At 29.9% G+C, this 20,054-nt stretch overlaps 1 protein-coding gene across 5 annotated transcripts in view; it reads left to right on the forward strand.

The window, feature by feature from the left end:
- The window catches only part of LOC116773910 (atrial natriuretic peptide receptor 1), a 71,402-nt gene extending 61,988 nt beyond the window's left edge, over positions 1 to 9,414 (forward strand). For all 5 annotated transcript variants that reach the window (XM_032666487.2, XM_061523818.1, XM_032666485.2 and 2 more), the window contains 11 exons: positions 16 to 97; positions 2,842 to 2,962; positions 3,559 to 3,885; positions 4,120 to 4,279; positions 4,880 to 5,038; positions 5,184 to 5,349; positions 5,541 to 5,690; positions 5,888 to 6,080; positions 6,493 to 6,667; positions 7,880 to 8,070; positions 8,206 to 9,414. In XM_032666487.2, the coding sequence (XP_032522378.1) occupies positions 16 to 97; positions 2,842 to 2,962; positions 3,559 to 3,885; positions 4,120 to 4,279; positions 4,880 to 5,038; positions 5,184 to 5,349; positions 5,541 to 5,690; positions 5,888 to 6,080; positions 6,493 to 6,667; positions 7,880 to 8,070; positions 8,206 to 8,820 (2,339 nt within the window). In that variant the 3' untranslated portion in view covers positions 8,821 to 9,414. The remainder of the gene's footprint in view (positions 1 to 15; positions 98 to 2,841; positions 2,963 to 3,558; positions 3,886 to 4,119; positions 4,280 to 4,879; positions 5,039 to 5,183; positions 5,350 to 5,540; positions 5,691 to 5,887; positions 6,081 to 6,492; positions 6,668 to 7,879; positions 8,071 to 8,205) is intronic.
- The last annotated feature ends 10,640 nt before the right edge of the window (positions 9,415 to 20,054 follow it).

Below are 20,054 nucleotides of genomic sequence, written 5' to 3' on the forward strand. Positions count from 1 at the left end.
TTATTTTTGTTACAGCTTTACCGGTGTATGCTATTCTGAGTATTATCTTGAGCTCGGTAGTGGTTATCCTGGCCATCCTGTCTGTGTTTATTTACAGGTTAGTTGTTCTTTATACTATTTTATTTACCGTATCCTAAAACAACACATTACGTTAAGAAATCTTCACGTCGCAGTGGAAAGATGCAAGTAAACGAACATGAGAACGGAATCGATGTGCTTTAAAAGGAAAAAAGAGCACGATTACGATAGCGCATTGATAGTAAATTTTAAATATTTACAACATATGGGTTTAAACAATGTTGACTGTCTCCCACAGTATAAAATTCTGTTGTTGTTGCAAACTAGTGAAAGAACATAACTCTATGGGTCATCTGATAACTAATAAGAACGGTATTCCAAGTTGGATTCAATCTATTTTTTGTATAGCAAAAGTAGGTTTTTCTGGAATGAAGTAATTTCTTTCTCTTAAACTTCTACTAACTTAAGGATCTGTTACACACAAAGGTATTGCGTGGGCAACAAAAACTCTATCACACAGGTATATGTGTCCCTGAAATTGTACATGCTTAAAATTACACAATGTCTTTGCGATTTTGTTGTGACTCGGTATTGATGACCAATTTTAGGCTTGAAACGAAGTGAATGCAGAATCTTCATTACCTATGAAAGAGAATAATGCAAAAAAAAATCCTCCTTTTGTTAAGAGCTTTTTTAAGCATTAACATCGAATCATTATAAAAGTGTATTTTCACATACGACTACTGTATTTTTTTCTATTGTGTAATAATTACGTACTGTAATGTTCTTACCGAATTACAGAAGTAAGTATTTCGTTTAAAATAAAATTACATTTAAAGAAGTGATGAGAACATTTTTATATAAAAGTTAAATTCGTATAAAATTCCTACACATCAAATAAAATCATTAGCATGTTTTTAACTTCGATAGAATGTATGACAAATGTGAGACTATTAATAAACATTAATCATTGTCTGATAACAGTAAAATTTATACAAATAAATAAAATATTTCAAAATGAATGCTTTTATACTTGCCATTTGCATAATACAAAGAAACGCTTTTAATTTTTTTTTTTGCTCTCATTATGTCAAATAAACCATTTCTACGAGAAGCCATCAATAAAAATTTGTAACTAATGTAAGGGCTGAGAGGTTTGATAAAATATCGTATAAGTCTAGTGCTCAATTCCTTCAGAATAACTACTGAGGTCTTTTGTTAAATATATTTATTTGCAAATTCACTTTTGAATTATTTTCGTAACTAATAATCAATTGCTGACATTTGAAATTTGAAAAATAATCTTACAATACCCTTTAAGGTGAATTTAGAAAACTTAATTTGACTTTCTAATTACGTTTTTTTCATAAGGCTGTACTCTAGTCATATCTTATCGTTATTTAGACCTCCATATTATGATTTCTAAATAAACGACTAACATTATATTAAACAGTTTTTTAAATGTTTTTTTAAAGCTTCACGTCCCTTAAAATAAATGATATTTAAATAAAACTAATTGTCGTGGTGGCCTGGATATTAAAGGCCCGCCTCTCATACGTGAGGGCGCGGATTCGAAACTTTGTAAGTACCAATGTGATCTTTTCCGAGGCATATGTACTTTCTAAGAGTGTTTAGACACCACTGACAGACAGTGAAGGAAAACATCGTGAGGAAACCTGGTCTTATAATTTCAAATTATAAGGTTGAAATCGCCAAACCGCCTGAAGCAAGCATGGTGATTAATGCTCGAACCTTTTCTATGTGAGAAGAGGCCTTCACTTAGCAGTGGGCTCCGATAGGCTGATGATGATGATGATGATGAATATTTTCGGATTTTTATATTTTTCGAAATTATTACCAATAACATGATTTTGAACGAAAAATTATATGAGATTAAAATATGATTCATCAATTTTGTAATTGCTACATTAGTTTAGTACTATAAATGATATATATTTATACTCTTTTTATTTTGAATAATAATATATTCATAACTGTTAGTAATTTTTTTTTTTACTCAACTAATATATTTTATGACCTTTAATAACCTTAGCATGCCAAGCATTAGCTTTTAGACGTCCATAACTATAAAAAAAAGCAGCTATTATGTTGTTAGGATTTTAAACATTGGTTTCATTTTATAGGACTTGGAAGGAAAATAAATTTTTAATTACGTATTGCATGATAAAATTTGTGTCTTATAATGTTATTCTAGTTATAAATTTTGCATTTTAAAGTAAAAACCATTTATATGTCGATTTTATTATGTTAAGTGTTTAAACGTTACCTTTGAATATTTTGTCTTTACTTCATTTCAGATACTTTACTTGATTTATAAAGTAACAAATAATTTTATTCTCATAAATATATTTTTCTGATGTTATTTGAGAGATATTTAAGAATTTTACTACGTTTCTATTTATTAATTACTATAACACTTAACAGTTTGCGACTTATAAATACAAATAACTATTTTAAAACACTTTGTTATGTAACTCGAATTTACATTGTGCGTTCCTTACAAAATAAAATAGGTATGTTAATAAACATGATCGAATAGTTTTTTAAGTTTAATAATTTTAAAATGAATTGTTAGAATAAAAAAGACAAATGAAAATTAATTATCATGTACAGACCTTGACGTTTTTTAGTCTTGGATCATTGTGTGTGCAAATCAGATTTGACAAAAATTATCTTATTTTGAACAATTTTCATTATTGTCTCGTGAGTAAAATCGATCGTCCGTGCCTCCAATATTTTTTTGTTAATAAAGTAGATATTAATGAAACTGTACCAAATTTAAAGACAAATTTTCTTATTTAGACACTACAAATTAGAAGCTGAGATAGCTATGATGACGTGGCGAGTAAGCTGGTCAGATGTATTGTTACCGGGACGTTTCCGTGGCAGTATTCACTCATTAGCTAGAAGATACAGCTCGGGGGTGAGTATTGATATGATAGTAATATTTAACAATAGTCACGGAACCCTAGTAAATATTTTCCTTACAAAAGATATTTTCTATTTCTATAGTAACATTTACACCCATTCAAATGCGAAGAATTTTCTTGAACACAAAGGGTGAATTTTATTGATATAGATTTGAACACTATTGTAATTTCCTTTTGAATTGATAAGAATACCGTGGTTATTGGTTATTATTAAATTACATACTGGTTAGATATTGAACATCTCATGTCAGTTGAAATAAACAGAGATAAATTTGTTTATCAACAAGACTAACTGACAGACACTTTCTTCCCGTCCGCCAATGATCATGGTTGCTGTAAAGTAATCGATATATCGGGGATATATAAAAATAATAATAATAAAATCGCGTGATATATCCGAAAAATAGTTTCATATAAATAGAAATTTTTTGAAAATCAGGCAACTACTTTTAAATTTCATGCATCTTCCAGTGTGTTTAGTTTTCACTAATTTTACTTCCTATTATTAAGTCATCTTAAAATGTAACTCTTTTATTTAACATTAATATTATTGCAATTAAACACTAAACTTAACAAAGACAATTTTCAGACCGCATATTCTGATGAAGCAACCTCCCTTCCTGGAGACCGTCAAGTGTACGCTCCTTGTGGCTTTTACAAAGGCTGTCGTGTTGCTGTAAAAAAGGTTGACAAACAGAGAATTGATCTGACCAGACCGTTATTATTAGAACTTAAGAAGATGAAAGACCTAGAACACGATCATCTTGCAAGGTTTTATGGTGCATGCGTCGACCCTCCACATTGCTGTCTTCTCACTGAATACTGCCCAAAAGGTTCTTTACAGGATATTTTGGAGAATGACACTATCAAGTTGGATTGGATGTTCAAGGTCAGCCTGATGCATGACATCGTCAAGGTAATATATGACTATTAATAACTTTTGTATCTTATCTAAATATATAAGTAACATATTGCAATGATTTATTTCACTGTTTATTTATTTATTAAATTTACATATTCAGAAATATAATTATACGTTGTCTCTTAAGTGCGTTGACTTCTTGTCTCGTAGCAGTTTTTTTTGGTTCACATAAAACTTTTAAAACTTTTTAAAATTATTGTATTAATTATGACTATGCATGTTTTGTAGGGAATGCACTATCTCCACAGTAGTGACATAAAATCTCACGGGGCTTTGAAATCTAGTAATTGTGTTGTGGATTCCCGTTTTGTACTCAAAATAACTGATTTTGGACTGAACGCCCTAAGGACATCTGAGAAAGATGCTAAAGCACATAGCTATTGGACTCGTAAGTTATTTATAATTTATATACCGGACATAAATAAGTGAGAAAATTAGAAAAATATTATGGATAAAGATTTTGAAAAAACAACAGAAAGAATTCTCCTATTCTAATTTAAATATTGTTTAAATCTTGATCTGTTTAAACATTATCGTAATAGATATTATAATAATATAAGTTGGTATAATATCTAAATGTTATTGTTTGCTGCAAGGTAACCGAAACGTCGGCAGTACGTAGTCTCTAAAATAATAAAATACTCGTAGTATTATTCATTTAAATTTATTTAAATAGTCGTTGGCGACAAATTTTACTTTAGATGATCTTAGAGACGAAAAAATTTTAAATAATGGCCTCAAATTCAAAATTCAAAAATTTAATTTATGCAATTTAGATTTCTTGTTTTTTTCCTATAACAAAACAAATGGAATCGTTGAATAATTAAAATTTTTATTCTTATTTTATTCATTTATCATATAATTAAATTTATTAGAATTTAAAAACATGTCAATAGAGATAGAAATGTTTTTGTAAATGTTAATGATAGTTTATATTTTTTGTTTAAGACATTTTTATAGTTATAATTAGTAAATCTATTATAATCAGGTTTGCTATGGACGGCTCCCGAATTACTACGAATGGCTGATCCGCCTCCTGAGGGGAGTCAGAAAGGAGATGTCTATTCATACGGTATTATCATGCATGAAATAGTTAATCGACAGGGCGTGTTTTGGATAGGACCAGATATAGATTTATCACCCAAAGGTAAATTTTAAGTCATTATTTATTACGTCGGTTAAATAACGATAGCCATACAATTTAATTTTTAGAGACTAGCACGATAAGGTTCACAAAATTAATTGTTATCTATATTACTCCGGTTATAAATATGGTTAAAATTCTCTGACAGAAATAATAGACGCAGTGAAAGGTAGTAACTTACGTCCGAACACAACGTATAACCGGTCTTGCGAGGCGGATGATGCTACTGAACTTATGAAGCGCTGTTGGACGGAAGACCCTGTCGAAAGACCAGATTTTGGACATTTGAAAGGAGCTATACGACGGCTTAATAAGTAATGATTATGTACATATAAACACTAATACTTCTAATATTCTATTTTCTTTTATTATTTATGCTTTCATTTATAATATTTATATTAACAACTAATTTTATAAAACCTATCTTTTGCCATTATGATTGCTGTTATCTAGTGAATGTGTATGTTTAAAAAAAAGGTAATTATAATATGCTTATTCTTTACAGAACTCAAGAAAGTAGTAATATTTTAGATAATTTGCTGTCACGTATGGAACAATACGCTAATAACTTAGAAACATTAGTTAGTGAACGTACACAGGACTATTTGGAAGAAAAGAAGAAGTGCGAGGAATTATTGTATCAACTTTTGCCAAAGTTAGTATTGAATTACGCTTAAAATCCAATTATTTCCTCAAACAGAAACGCCATAATCACATTATCAGTAACAGGCATCATAAGTTATTATCATCATAAGAATGAATTAATGAAAACATTTTTCCTAAATAGAAACTATAATAATTGAGTTGATGAGTTGTGTATGCATTTTTCTTTACAAAATATTTATCTATCAGGTCGGTAGCCTCTCAACTCATCAACGGACAATCAGTAGTGGCGGAAACCTTCGAACAGGTCACTATATATTTCTCTGATATTGTTGGTTTCACCGCTCTCTCTGCCTCCTCCACACCAATGCAGGTTGTGGACCTGCTTAATGATCTGTATACGTGTTTCGACTCCATCGTTGAGAATTACGACGTTTATAAAGTAAGTGTACTAATTTTTTATTAATACATGGTTAAATAATATTGCTTACACATTCGATTTGTACTGTTAGTGAAGTCTTATCTATAGTAAATCATGACACAGGACACAGAATCCACCAGATCGTATCTAGAACTATGTCATCATGTCATTAAAATGTTTTATAAGTATACATAACATAAGCCACACTCTTAATCAGTACCTGCATTTACACGTGCCAGTAGCATAATTGCGATTAATATATAACATTCCAACGTAGATTTCTAGAACGGCGTATATGTGGTAATACTCGATATATTGAGTATATTTATATGAATTAGAAGAGAACAAAGTTTTTTTTGTGATGAACTTAAGGCTAACACGGAAGTTAATTTTTAGAGTTTAAAATAGTTAACTCTTTGTATGTACATGACAGGTAGAAACAATAGGTGACGCGTATATGGTAGTATCCGGTCTGCCTGAGCGGAATGGCACGCGCCACGCTTGTGAAGTCGCACGGATGGCGCTCGCTTTACTTGATGCAGTCAGAAGATTCCGAATACGACACAGACCAACCGACCAGCTCAAGCTGAGGATCGGATTGCATTCTGGTTAGTGGATTATTTGCCTGATTTACTCTAATTTCATTGAAAATTGAAGGACTATTTGATTCCCCATTTTCTAGTCATTCTATTTTACTAGTTAGTAACCATTAAATATTTTGTTTATCAAATGATATTATTAAGATATATCTATGTTATTTAACGAATTCCATATAGTAAAGCAATGAGACTATATTTAATTTTGTGTAGTTGTGTTGTGTTATGTAAAATAGGCTTGCTTTATCGCAGTAGATTTATTACATTTTTTTTTTAATTTGAATGATCATTTGAAATTAATTTCATGACTGCTTAATTTTATATATAACTTATTTTTCTTGTTTCTATTGCATTACTTTATTCAAACACCAATTTTATCTCAAGAGGTTGTATCAAAGTAATTTCGAATTAGATACCAAAATTACGACAAAAACAAAAGTTATGTTACTTTTTACTTAATCCCTGTTGACAGAATTTGTTTATTTCTGAAAGTAATTTTGTAGTAAGAAATATTTTTTATAGAATTTGTAAAATAAGAGGATAAATTATTTAGAAAGAACATCTTTGATATTATGATTTTTTGTATATATATTAAATTAAAAGAGCTTAATAATTTTTCTAACATCTAACTCATTAAAAATATAACATCTAGATATGGTAAGCCTTTTGGTATGTCCAATACGATTTTTCACAAGTACTATAAATTTAAAACTAGATATGTCAAGATGTTTGAAATTTATTTATGTATGAATAAATCAGCAGAGTCGAAGTATTTTTATGATACTTTATATGCACAATGGTTTTATAATTATTATTCCCCTAATAATATGCAAATTTAGACAAGGAAAACGGCACGTGGTGTAAATATATAACATAAAAGTTTACTCCTCATAAATAATATATCTTGAAGCGAGGCGTTATTGCAGAGGAGCTTTGTGGATCATTCGCATTTAAATTGCATGCAAAAATTTCAGATACCCATTTTCAGTATAAATGATCTTCTAACGGGATTTTATACCGTCTTTTTTAAAATATTTTTCTCATTTGTTTTTATTACAAGGGGTAAAATATATTTTTAGGCATTTTGCTGGAATCTATAGTTAATAATTTAAGTAATAATCTATATGCCGCAAAAATTTCAGGGGCCCTTGAGGTGGTATTTTATTAAATAAAAAAAATGATCGCCAAATTATAAGTAAATAGTGAAATAATTTTTATTCTTAGGTCCCTGTGTTGCCGGGGTGGTTGGTCTAAAAATGCCCCGATACTGTCTATTTGGAGATACGGTAAATACGGCGTCTAGAATGGAGTCGAATGGTGAGGCTCTTAAAATTCACGTGTCTCCAACTACTAAAGCATTGTTAGATACATTCGGAACATTCCGTTTGGAGTGCAGAGGAGAAGTTGCAATGAAGGTAAGATATTATCAAGAATTTAATAAATGAGTTTATTTAGGTTATTGAAAAAGAATAGTTCTAGAGAAAAAAAATCTAAGATTGTCCACCAAGTTAACAGATTTTATATACTATGACAATATTGTTTTATTTTAGGGAAAAGGAGTTCTAGTCACATATTGGTTATTAGGAGAAAAAGTGGATATGAGTGCACCTAAGGAGACAAAAGAAAAAAATCAACTTCCAAAATTGCAAAATCAACTTACGGAAAGTGGATCTCTATCTCATCTTACACAATTTAGAAATCGATTAGACCAAGGATCTAGATCGTCTAGTAGAAGAGGTTCCGGTATTCTGGTTCAAAAACAAGTAGATCTAAGCAAATTGGATAAAGAGGTCCAACCCATTTTACAAACTATAAGTATCCTGCAAAAACAGCATTCAGATCCTACTGAACCGATCTCTAATGGCGTAGCAGATACTGACGACATAGACAAACTAAGTGTTAATAATGCTATACCACTTAATGTGAACTCCCTTCATAATAATTTTAATCAGACAGGGCAGCCAAAAGTTAAATTGAAAGATAGTCAGATTAACTTGATTGGAAATCATAAAACGAACAAAATAGGCAATAACAACTGGCTGGCGAAGCTACCTACAGCAAGTTCCTTTGACAACGGAGCTAAAAAAGTTAGTGAAAGACTTAAAGACTACAGCAGTGTACCTCTGTTGTCAAAAGTTGATAAACCTAATGATTCCATTGTATGAGCATAAAATAAATACATTTTAAGTCATTATAGCCAGACAACTATTTTAAGTAAGTTGAACTTTTATAGCCACCTAATGACAAAAAACTATGTGAATGTGACTTTAGGATGTTATAAATGTTGTGATATCCTGTCTTTTAGCATGAATTCCTGATGCTTATTATTAGTGACGCCATAATAACGAAATTCAATATATATGTATATTTTAAGTAAATTAATTGTAAATAATTTTTATCAATGTGACACGTACTTAAAACATTTATGTATAATATAATTGTACATAATAATATAAAGAAAGGTAATTATGTTAGTTTTGTGATATTTAACACGTTTAAGTTACCGCTATTAAAGTCAGAACCAATTAATTAATTTGTTATTTTTTAAATTAAATTATTGTTTCATTTTAAATGATTTAAAAAACACTATCTTTATTTAGGCCTCACGACCAATTGATACGTATTTATTATATTTCAAAAAACATAAAATACTGTACATATTTTTCTTGGACACTTAATCGTGGCTCTAGAATAATGTAATTGTGGTTAAAATGTGGTCGACGAGAATAAATGTTTACGAAATATAAATGAAAATTAAATTATATGTAGTTTCATTTTTATTCATGGGATGGACTGGACTGGGAATAATAACAAAATGTTTATAACAACAGATTAAAACAGATTATATATCAAAATCATGTTACAAAAAAGCGCTTTTAGCACATTTTTTTCAATTTTAATATGTTTATTTATGCAACGTCTTTTTATCAGATCGCGCTGCTACAGTCATATCTATAAATATTTCTGCTATTTCGCACCATAAAATATCACCATATATATGATAAATGATGAAATTTATTAAGTTCAAAATAACTTATAGTTTGCAACTAAGATAACAGTTTTTATGATACTGGATTTATTTTTATCCTTTATCCCAAAGCTCTTTATGCCATATATAAACACCGGTAATGTGTTCCTAACTTTTACTAATATTTTAGAACTTATAATAGTGCTGTATAATTTATATGTCGAACCATAATGTTGTTTTTAGAACTTGAAATTGTATAGCAACATACCTGTCAAGAGCCTCTATACTTTTATTAATTTAAATTAATATTATGGAAGCTAGCTGGAAAGGCTTTCCAAGAGGATGAGATTGATAATTTCGTGAAAAACCTCAGATTGTAATGAGCATTTATTGATGATAAAAGTTGTAGACGGAATTCCTCTGGTTGCAGTCTATATTTCAATGAATCCAAAAATACATTATTGAATTTGCAGCTTGTAATTGAGTTACTAGAAAATGTATTCACTTTATCAGAACTTAAACCGTATTTGTAGGGACAAATATAAGTGTCTACACGCAATTCAAGTGATTCATTGTTATTTAAAGTACTCGTTTTCAATTCAGCTCAACGCCCAAGTTAATGCAAAACCCATTCATGTTAAAAGTTTTTAGCGAACTTGAATGTGAAGAGACATTTATATACCAGTAACATATATATATATATATATATATATACATATATATATTACTGGTATAAGTATGTAAGTTCAGTCAGCATAAAACTCCTCTCGTATATAAAGTAAAAATTAATAGTCAATTGTTTTTATAAATTAGTATTATTTTGATATTATTAGGACTTCATTACTTTATTTGATATTACACTGTGGTTAGCAAGCGTTTAATACGTACGAGTAGTACAAGCGTGTCTCCTTAAGCTCATAATTAAAGACTTTACTGCCAAAAATAAATGTAAACAATGAATTATCAAAGCACTAATTAATAAAGTAAACATAAAAATTCTATTTTGTTACTTATTAATACTAAAATAGCATTTTTAATATTGATTCGAGACCCGAACCTTATTTATTCGAAATATACACAAAGTCGAAATATTTACATACTTGCAACAAATTTGTATTTCTAAGTTCTGATTCGACACATTTTAAAGATCAACGAACTAAGGTAAAGAGGAGACGTATAGATGATTAATTTTGATGCTAAGTGAACCAAAGGCACACACTCGACAAACTTAACGTCTGACGCAAGATTACGACCACCAGCATTTCAAATTTGTTTATATTTTATTTTTATATCTCCAATAACATTTACATCGTATATATTATCATAATATTTATTTAAATTATTGCTTTAATTTTTTTACATTACATGAATTTAAACTTATATAAAAATTAAATTACTTGTACATGCATCTGTAGTGTATCCAATCTTCCTTATACATTATCTGTGTTTGATATAACATTAAACCTAGAAATGAATTTGGTAATGATCATGGCTACTTATTTTTTCTTACTCGTTCTTAATTTGTCAATAAATATGGAATTATATTTATATACTCAATAGTGCTGTCCTAGAGGTCAAAAGCCTGCCTCTCGTTCATGAGGGTGCAGATTCGAAACCTGGCAATTACCAATGGGATTTTTCCGAGTCATATCTACTAAGAGTAATTAGATACCACTAATAGACGGTGAAAGAAAATTTCGTGAGGTAAACTGAATTTATTATTTCAAATTATAAGTTTGCAATCACCAATCCGGTTTGAGCGAGCGTGGTGATTTATGGTCTAATCTTCTCCATGTGAGAAGAGGCTTTTGCTTAGGAGTGGACTGAAGTAGGCTGATTATATATATATATATATATATATATATATATATATATAAATGTAATGAAAAAGGAATGACAAAAATCCGAGTTTTACTTCGGAAAGGTCGTTTTAATAAATGAAATCATACCTATTTTAAAAGTTGAAGAGCTATAATGTTGGGTGAGTTTTTTCTATTAATAGGTAATGTTTAAGGCAGTAAATAGCAAATTGTTTTTTTTTAATATACTGATCTAACTTGTACTTGCGATTTGTCCACATATAGCGAGCAGCATTAAATTTATATATCTTTTAGTTTATTTTCGATGACAAAAACCGTTCTTTTGTTGTTAAAGAATACTTTACAATAATCTTTACCCATACACATTGAAGGACCTATGTATGTACTTGGGCACTTAAGCATATAAGCTTATAGGTGTCTTCATAGGACAGAACAACATAAATCTACACAAAGTTATATTTTTTTTTTTTCGAAATATGAGTTAACAAATTTTTTTATAATGATAATTTGGTTTAACATATTTTTAAGGGAAAAAAGTTTTAGAACAAGGCTTTAAAATTACACATACATAAAAACATACAAACATACATACACACATACGTACATACATCTAGTTTAATACCATTATACATAACATAATTTTGAATAAATTAATTTTATATATGATGTAAAATAATGAGGGTGACAATGCTAATGTGTAGTGTAGCTCTTGACAGTGAGATATAATGTGCTCGTTTGTTGGTCTTCACGTTTCTCAAGTGAAGTAGGCTCTTCTTCCAAAATAATTAATGATTTTTCTGTCAGGAAAATGGTTATTGGAACACCTTTTCTATGTAAAGGGAAAATTGCCAACGGGTGTAAAGGCCATCAACGTTGATTTAGCTTCTTCGATAATAATAAATTTATGAACACAATTGTATTAAACAAATTTTATTATCTGTTGTAATAACTGAAAAATAATAGCTGTCGTTAACGATAATATCTCTAAATATTTACTTGCATGTTACGTAACGCGCTACATATTATAAAATAAATGAACATCGCCGGGGCAACATCGTTGTATGGATAAAATATCATATAACGCGTGACGCCGCTGACTCCGCGGAACGAACACCCAGCCGTGTGAACCAGAAGATTCCTGATACCACACAAGCTATGGAATGTGATTGCTATCCTAACATCGGGGCAATCATGTAGTCCTAGGAATAGGTTATAAGTTTTAATGTGTAATTTTTTATTATAATATACATATAAGTATGTTTCGTAGTTTTCCTGGAACCTCCGGTTGCCACCTTTTATAATTTGCAATAAAACTCAATGTATATAATAAAAATAAACATATAATAAATCAATATTAGTTTGAACTAAATTACTTAGTTCTTCGAAAATTGTCTAAGCAATATTAATACATGGATTGAACTTTAACGTCGTGGTGGCCTGGAGGATAAAGGCCCGCCCCTCATACATGAGGGCGTGGGTTCGAAACCTGGCAAGTACCAACGTGATCTTTTCTGAGTCATATTTAGTTTCTAAGAGTATTAAGACACCACTGACAGAGGGTGAAGGAAAACATCGTGAGGAAACCTCATCTTATAATTTCAAATTATCAGATTGAAATCTCCAACCCGCCTTGAGAAAGCGTGGTGATTAATGCTCTTACCTTCTCTATGTGAGAAGGGGCCTTTGCTCAGCAGTGGGCTCTGATAGGCTGATGATGAGATTATAGTTTATCTTTATATGTATTTGTATGAGATCATTTATATTTCATTTACTAAAATTTACCTTTTTCATTTCATCAATATTTATTTGTAAAGAAAGTGAAATTTTAATTAACATTCATATTATCTATAACTGCGGAATAAAATTTTGGTTTTACAACAACCCGCTCGTATTATGTAATCAAAACTTTTATATATTAATATATTTGTTTTGTGAAGTATTTTATAAATATTGCAAGATATTATTTTCTCTTTATAATTTAAACAGTATCATACCCCTAAATACCAACAATAGTATAAGTTTGTTTTTGTATTTCAGAGGTGACCCAGTCGTTAACAAATGGTTTATACATACAAATATGTTATCAGAACCTACGAGATATACAAGATAATAATTTGTGTAAAGAAAATTCATAATATATATATAAATTCGCCTAGTATATATTTCTGAGGATAATATTGTCAACTTCCTATTAATACGTCAGAAAATTATAACTGTTAAGTTGATATATGGATCACTAAAACTAGAATCCTTTTCCTTATGTTTTCCTGTTAACTGAGAATAAGGGCATGTACATATAATTTAATAATGCAATTGTGATTAAAAATGCCTATTAGAATAAAGAATACAAACTATGTAAACCGGATTATTTTGGTATTTAGTTATAAAGACAGAAACTAAAGGGGTCAAAAAGAACAGGCTTTGATTTCTTTCACTCGATTAATGAAACTTTGACTTTAAAATAAAGTTCTAAGCAATATAATATTGAGCGTTTCATAAGAATACGTAGTTTATTTAAAACATTCAATGTATACACTTTTATGAAAATATGTCCGAAAGTATGTGCTTTCAATGATATCTTCACTAACAAAATACAACATTTAAGAATGATTTATAGCTCATTTTTAAACTTAGCGTCTTATTCTTTATTGAGAAAACCGAGAAGGAAGAGATTTTGAAATATTCCCTTCACTTTCCTACTTTGGGTTCGACTGATTTAATTTCAATACATTAGAGTGCTCCGCAATATAATGGCATGAAGGCTTTGTGCTTTCATGAAAGACTGAATCATTTTAGTGAACATTTAGTCCCAACTATAATAAATAAAATATTCCTTGCAATAGCATTATAAAATCTATTTCGAAACTAGACTAATAATTATGTTTAAATATGTATTAAGCGTACTTTAAATAAAGTTGAGAAAGTGTTTTAAAGTTAGTTTTGTTTTAAAACCTCTATCGTCAACAGTAGCAAAGAGATTTCTGCATAGTGCATGCAAAAGGCGGTAACTTTAACTTGAAGTTTATACTGTGGTCAGGGACTTGGAACTTTATACTTTTAATGAGAAATTTTCAGGTGTGAAATAATTGACTATTGTCTTCGTTCATCAAATTAGGATGTTTTTAAACTGAAATAACGTCACGGATTACTCTAAATGTATATTTTTCTTCAATAGCGAAGATCTATAGTTTGACAAATTGGATGTAATGTTCGGACTTGTTCATTACATATTTACACTTTACTGACTCCGAAGGAGGTCAATTTTAACGTCTGAGATGTCTTCTTTAAACCTTGAAATATTTACTTATAACTTTATGTTTATATAATATATGATAAGCCAGAGTCACATTTGCTAAGGGATATATTATTAATTGGTGGTAAGATTTGACTAATTTTGTGGCTTTAAAATATTTTTTCAATGACAAATTCTATCACGCACATTTTGGCGGAGAGCATAGCTTACATGCTGTTGTTTAGTATCTTGATTTTCAGTGTCGAAAGGTAATGAGATCCCTTGATACAAAGATCTACCAATGGCACCTAATTCGCAAGGCCAGAATGATTTTTTATTGAGATACCTATCTGTATGTATGGGTATTCTTTAGAAAATACGTCCCAAAGTATTATCAGGATTACTTTCGATTAATATATCAAGAAAAGCAAAGAATTATTTGCTTCTCACAGTGAATTGAATCAATATTAACAGTAAAAATGTGACATACTATTATCTCTTCTTTCAGTTACGACGGTTGTTAGAAAAGAAAATGAAAGAAGTGGAAAAATATAATATGTGAATTAACTCCGCAAAAAAGAGTTTTATTTAAACTGGTTTCAAAATTTCAACAAATTATTATTAATCGTATATAGTAATTATATGTTAGTAGTGCAACATTACCTTAATTACCTTTTTTTGTCATAAAACTACTAAAGCCTCGGTTTTTTTTACACATTCTTATTACGTTCTATTCTATAATATCATTAATTCTATAAATAAGTTATTGAGACAATTACATAACATAGAATTAATTAAATGATACACATAACTGAAACATTACTGAACATAATTTACCGAAATCTAATAAATAAAATGATTATGTGACTAAATTTAAATGTATAGTGAAATCCATTTATATGCTAATATTATTTGAATGTAATAACCATATTTTCATCTAATATATTATGTGACACACAAGTATCAAAAGCAATTGTTTGCATACTTTAGTTTACAATAGTTTTCTTTTATCATCTGTTTCCTTAATATTTACTATCTTTTACCCAAAGGTTTGCTCCACATTATTTGAAAACTATTTTAAACTTTTATGTCGCTAATATAATCTTTGTTCCAATAATTTAATGATGATCTTCTTTATATTTGTCACAGTTGTTACAAGTCAGTCAAGCTAGTTTACAAGCTAAGCTACAAATAATTTGCGTCACCCACCTATTTTGGAACTACAAATAGTCACATCATCTTTAGTTATATGAATAAATTTATAGTTATTAATTTTGTGGTAGCTGGTTGATAATTATAACTAAAATATTTGAAACACCGAGTGAGAAAGGAGAGAAAATTATAGAGAATCAATTAATTATATGTGATAATCAGTTTGAAATCAATTAAAGAATTAGCAAAAGATTAAGAAAACAAAGAAAAGGTTTTTCATTTCTTAGAGATTGTATCTATCACGTCGAAAACCCCGGAAATCAAATGCTGTCACATATACACTCACAGGGTTTCCCTCATCTGTATTAGAGGTTCTAGAGAATTGTGCACTTCTTGATTTTGGCCCACCAAAACTACTTTCGTCCGAATGAGTCCCATGTATTTACAGGCAGACGCCGGTTTCCGTCTGCCGCTCTTCGATTTAAAAGCCGATCCTTTACTACAAGTAAATACTACATTCTTTTGGGCAGCGCGTTCGGTTACTTTTCAGCAACCGTGATCACGGGCAGACGAGATGTGAATCACATAATCATTACATAATCACATCACAAAAATAAAGCACGCGTAGTATATCCGAAAAATATTAGTTTCATTTAAAAGAATAGTATAAAGTTATGATTTATTTAACTATATCTGTGACATACACACACATATATATATATATATATATATATATATATATATATATATATATATATGACCATCACAGACAAATAACAGTATTAGAAAAATATATGTATCTGTTCACTTTTAAAATATTAGTAACCAAAGTACTGTCTTACAAATTAGTAAGTATGTTTCTCGAATAAAGATTGCGGCTCCTTAAGAAATAAAAAAAAGTTGTAATATAAACATATATTATATGAGGACAGAGAAAAATATTTTTTCCTTTTCAGTAGAAGAAAACTATAGACCTTTTTAGTTTAATGTCGGCTAGAAGGTGATTACAATGTCATAATTATGTTGAAATATAAATAGAATATTGTTATCATTCCATACAATCCGTAATAGATTTGTGTTGCCTATCTTCAACCCCAAAACTAAAAGGGACTTCTCCCTGCACGTGACTTGAAATTGATATGAAAAAGCAATAAACATTTCAATGACAAAACGGATATTCGTATTTTCGTTTGTAAAATAAATCCTATTTTTTAAAATAAATATTACATATAATGCAGGTCTTGTATGAATTTTATTCATTGAATCTTTTTCAAGACTTATAGATAAAAAATGAAAATTTAGTTTAAAAATATAGAGATTTAAAACAAACGAAATTAAAGTGCTTATAAATAAAATATGTTCGAACTAATCGTTTATAACAAATTTACAACTTTTCCAAACAATATCAGTGAAAAAATTGTAGGGAAGCTATTTTTAAAGACTTCTTTAGTTTGAAAAATATCGGGTTGATTCAGTTTAGTAATATATTCTGATATATGGCATAAATCATACTTCTGTTTGATACTGTGTTATAAATGGTGTAGATTTTGAAAATATTTGAATAAAAACGATGTATTATATCTGCTTTTATTTTAAAAATAAATATTGAGAAAACATTTCAAATGTCAAAGAAATTAATGAATTGGCCTATTAAGACAACGGCAAAGTAATTAATTTAATTTAAGAGCAATAGTGGAACATGAATTCAACAGAATGTTGTAATATGCAAACTATTAGTCCAGTCTTTTGGTGAAAAAAAGGGGGTTACCTGGAAAGTTTTCCGGGAGTTTTGAAATTTGGTCAATTTATAGATTTTGGCATGCTCTTTTTGAATTTCAACTTTGCCACCTCGTACCCCCGCCGCTCGCGTCACCATATTAAAGAAATGGCGACTAAAACCGTTTTTTTGGGAATATCTCCTTTCCGGCGCATTTTACGAAAAAAATATTTTCATACAAAATTAAACAAGAAAAAATTTCCTACAATTTATGTGCTAATATTTTTTTTCATAAAATCAATAGTTTTTGGCGTACGAGCGCCACCTATTCAGCTGCACCACCACGTGTATTTCGTGTATTTTTTAAAATATTCTACTACTATCGCCGGTTTTGAAGAAGCAGGTATAAGGGTAATATGTCGCCTTTGTATTGGGTCCCTTTATCTCTTGTATTGGGTCCCTTTCTCTCGACTATGGAGACTATACACACAGTACCTGCACACAGACATATACACAGTGTATATAATCTCCATACTCTCGACCTTCAACGAAACATCTGTCGGTAGAATCCATATTACGAAAAATATTTAGTTTAGGCTGAGTCATGAGTATACGTTTATCGTCGTACAGTGTTCCTAGAGCCATGGCTTCTAATACAGAAAATTGTTTTATTTGTGACAATTCACTCTTAGAAAATGAAACAATTGAAGTGAAAAAAAAAAGGATTAGACTTTTCGTAAGTCAAGTGTTAAAAGAAATGATAATAAAGTTAAACTTTTGGCGGGACTCTAATCGATAGTGGTTCATGATGTGTGTCGAAAACGATACAATAATGAGAAGTTAATCGCTGCATCATTGCGTAGAGGAAGTGATGCCACGAAACAAATATATTCCACTGAAAGTATAAGTTTTATCTATTAAAACAGCTGCAGATCATATTTTATTTTTGCATGCCTTCAGTGGCTGTGATACCACATGTGCACTCTTAATCAAGGAAAGATGAAATTTATTAACGTCCTCCGAAAAAATACTGATTTGAACGAGGTCATTAAGGTACTCGTATTTAAAAATCCGAACGTTGATCCAGAGATCACTGCTAAAGCAGGAGAACGTTTCCTCCCTCAACTATATTTTTACAATGACGTGAAAAGTAAAAAAAAATATCTTTAAATGAATAGAGATATGTATGCTTCACAAAATCAGCATATAAAAGTAAATTTAATATTGCATCACTACCACCAATAGAAGCAGCAGCACTACAACATTCATTCCGAGCCTATCACCAGGTTCAACAGTGGTGCGGGAATGAAAAAAATGCAGAAGAATGGCGATGGAATAGAAACAAACATGGACTAATTCCTGTTACGATGCTCCAAACCCTCGCTCCAGAATCGTTATTGAAACTTATTTCCTGCAAGTGTAAAAAAGGATGTCAGAAAGCCTGTGGATGCAGAAAAGCTGGATTAAAATGCTCCATTATATGCGCAAATTGTAGTGGTAGTTGTAATAATTCGCCAATTCCGTCATATAATTCTGATGAAGAGTAAGAAACGCCGACTTTTTTTGAAAAAGCTTTGGATGAAATTGAAAATGAAGAGACTTGTCATGAATCTGATAGTCACATAGCAGATGATGCGGACGAAATCTCGGTCCTAAATGTTTCGATCGATGCTCAGGACGAAGTCTTTACACCTGGTCCATCAGGAACAACAAAGAGAAGGAGATTGCGCTAAATTTCGAAATAAAATTTATCACAAGTGGATTAGGCCTACAGGGGAAACCACAATAAAAAAAACGCGCCGCCTACTCTACCTCCAGGTGTTGTGGAAATGAGTTTTTTTTTTAAAACGTCTATTGAAATGTACTTTGTTGCGCTCGTACGCCAAAAATTATTGATTTTATGAAAAAGGCGCAAGAGGCGGGGGAACGAGGTGGCAAAGTTGAAATTCGAAAAGAGCATACCGAAATTTATAAATTAACCAATTTTCAAAACTCCCGGAAAACTTTTCAGGTAAATCTACCAAATGACTGGACTAAAAAATATTTCCGTAAAAGGGAATGGCACAGTTTACACTAATAAGTAAATTCGTCGGTATATGGCTCCATATTTTAGTTTAGTTATTTAGTTTATTGAAAATTTATAAGTCTTTCTTACATTTCAGAGCTTAAACTTTTCAACTGATTATAACAAAGTTTTCATATAAGAAAATGTATAACGACTATTCAAAGTGACAACTGAAATTTTTTCTATTGTTTAAAACAGTTATCTTTTAATAGAACGCAATGAAAAATATTAAACATAATAATAGAAATATTATATGTACTTCTTTTAATATCATATTATATTATTTTATTATCAATAAACATTATTATCAATAAACCTTTCTGTAAATAAGATGGGCCAAGAATCTAAAAGATCCATACATGTGGTCAATGATGTCATTGAAATAGCAAGCATTTTTTACGTATAAATTTTTTAAAAATTTTAGAAGGTTTAATTCCCCGATAAA

This window comes from Danaus plexippus, chromosome 20, assembly GCF_018135715.1.
Source record: "Danaus plexippus chromosome 20, MEX_DaPlex, whole genome shotgun sequence".
Taxonomy (NCBI): Eukaryota; Metazoa; Arthropoda; class Insecta; order Lepidoptera; family Nymphalidae; genus Danaus; species Danaus plexippus.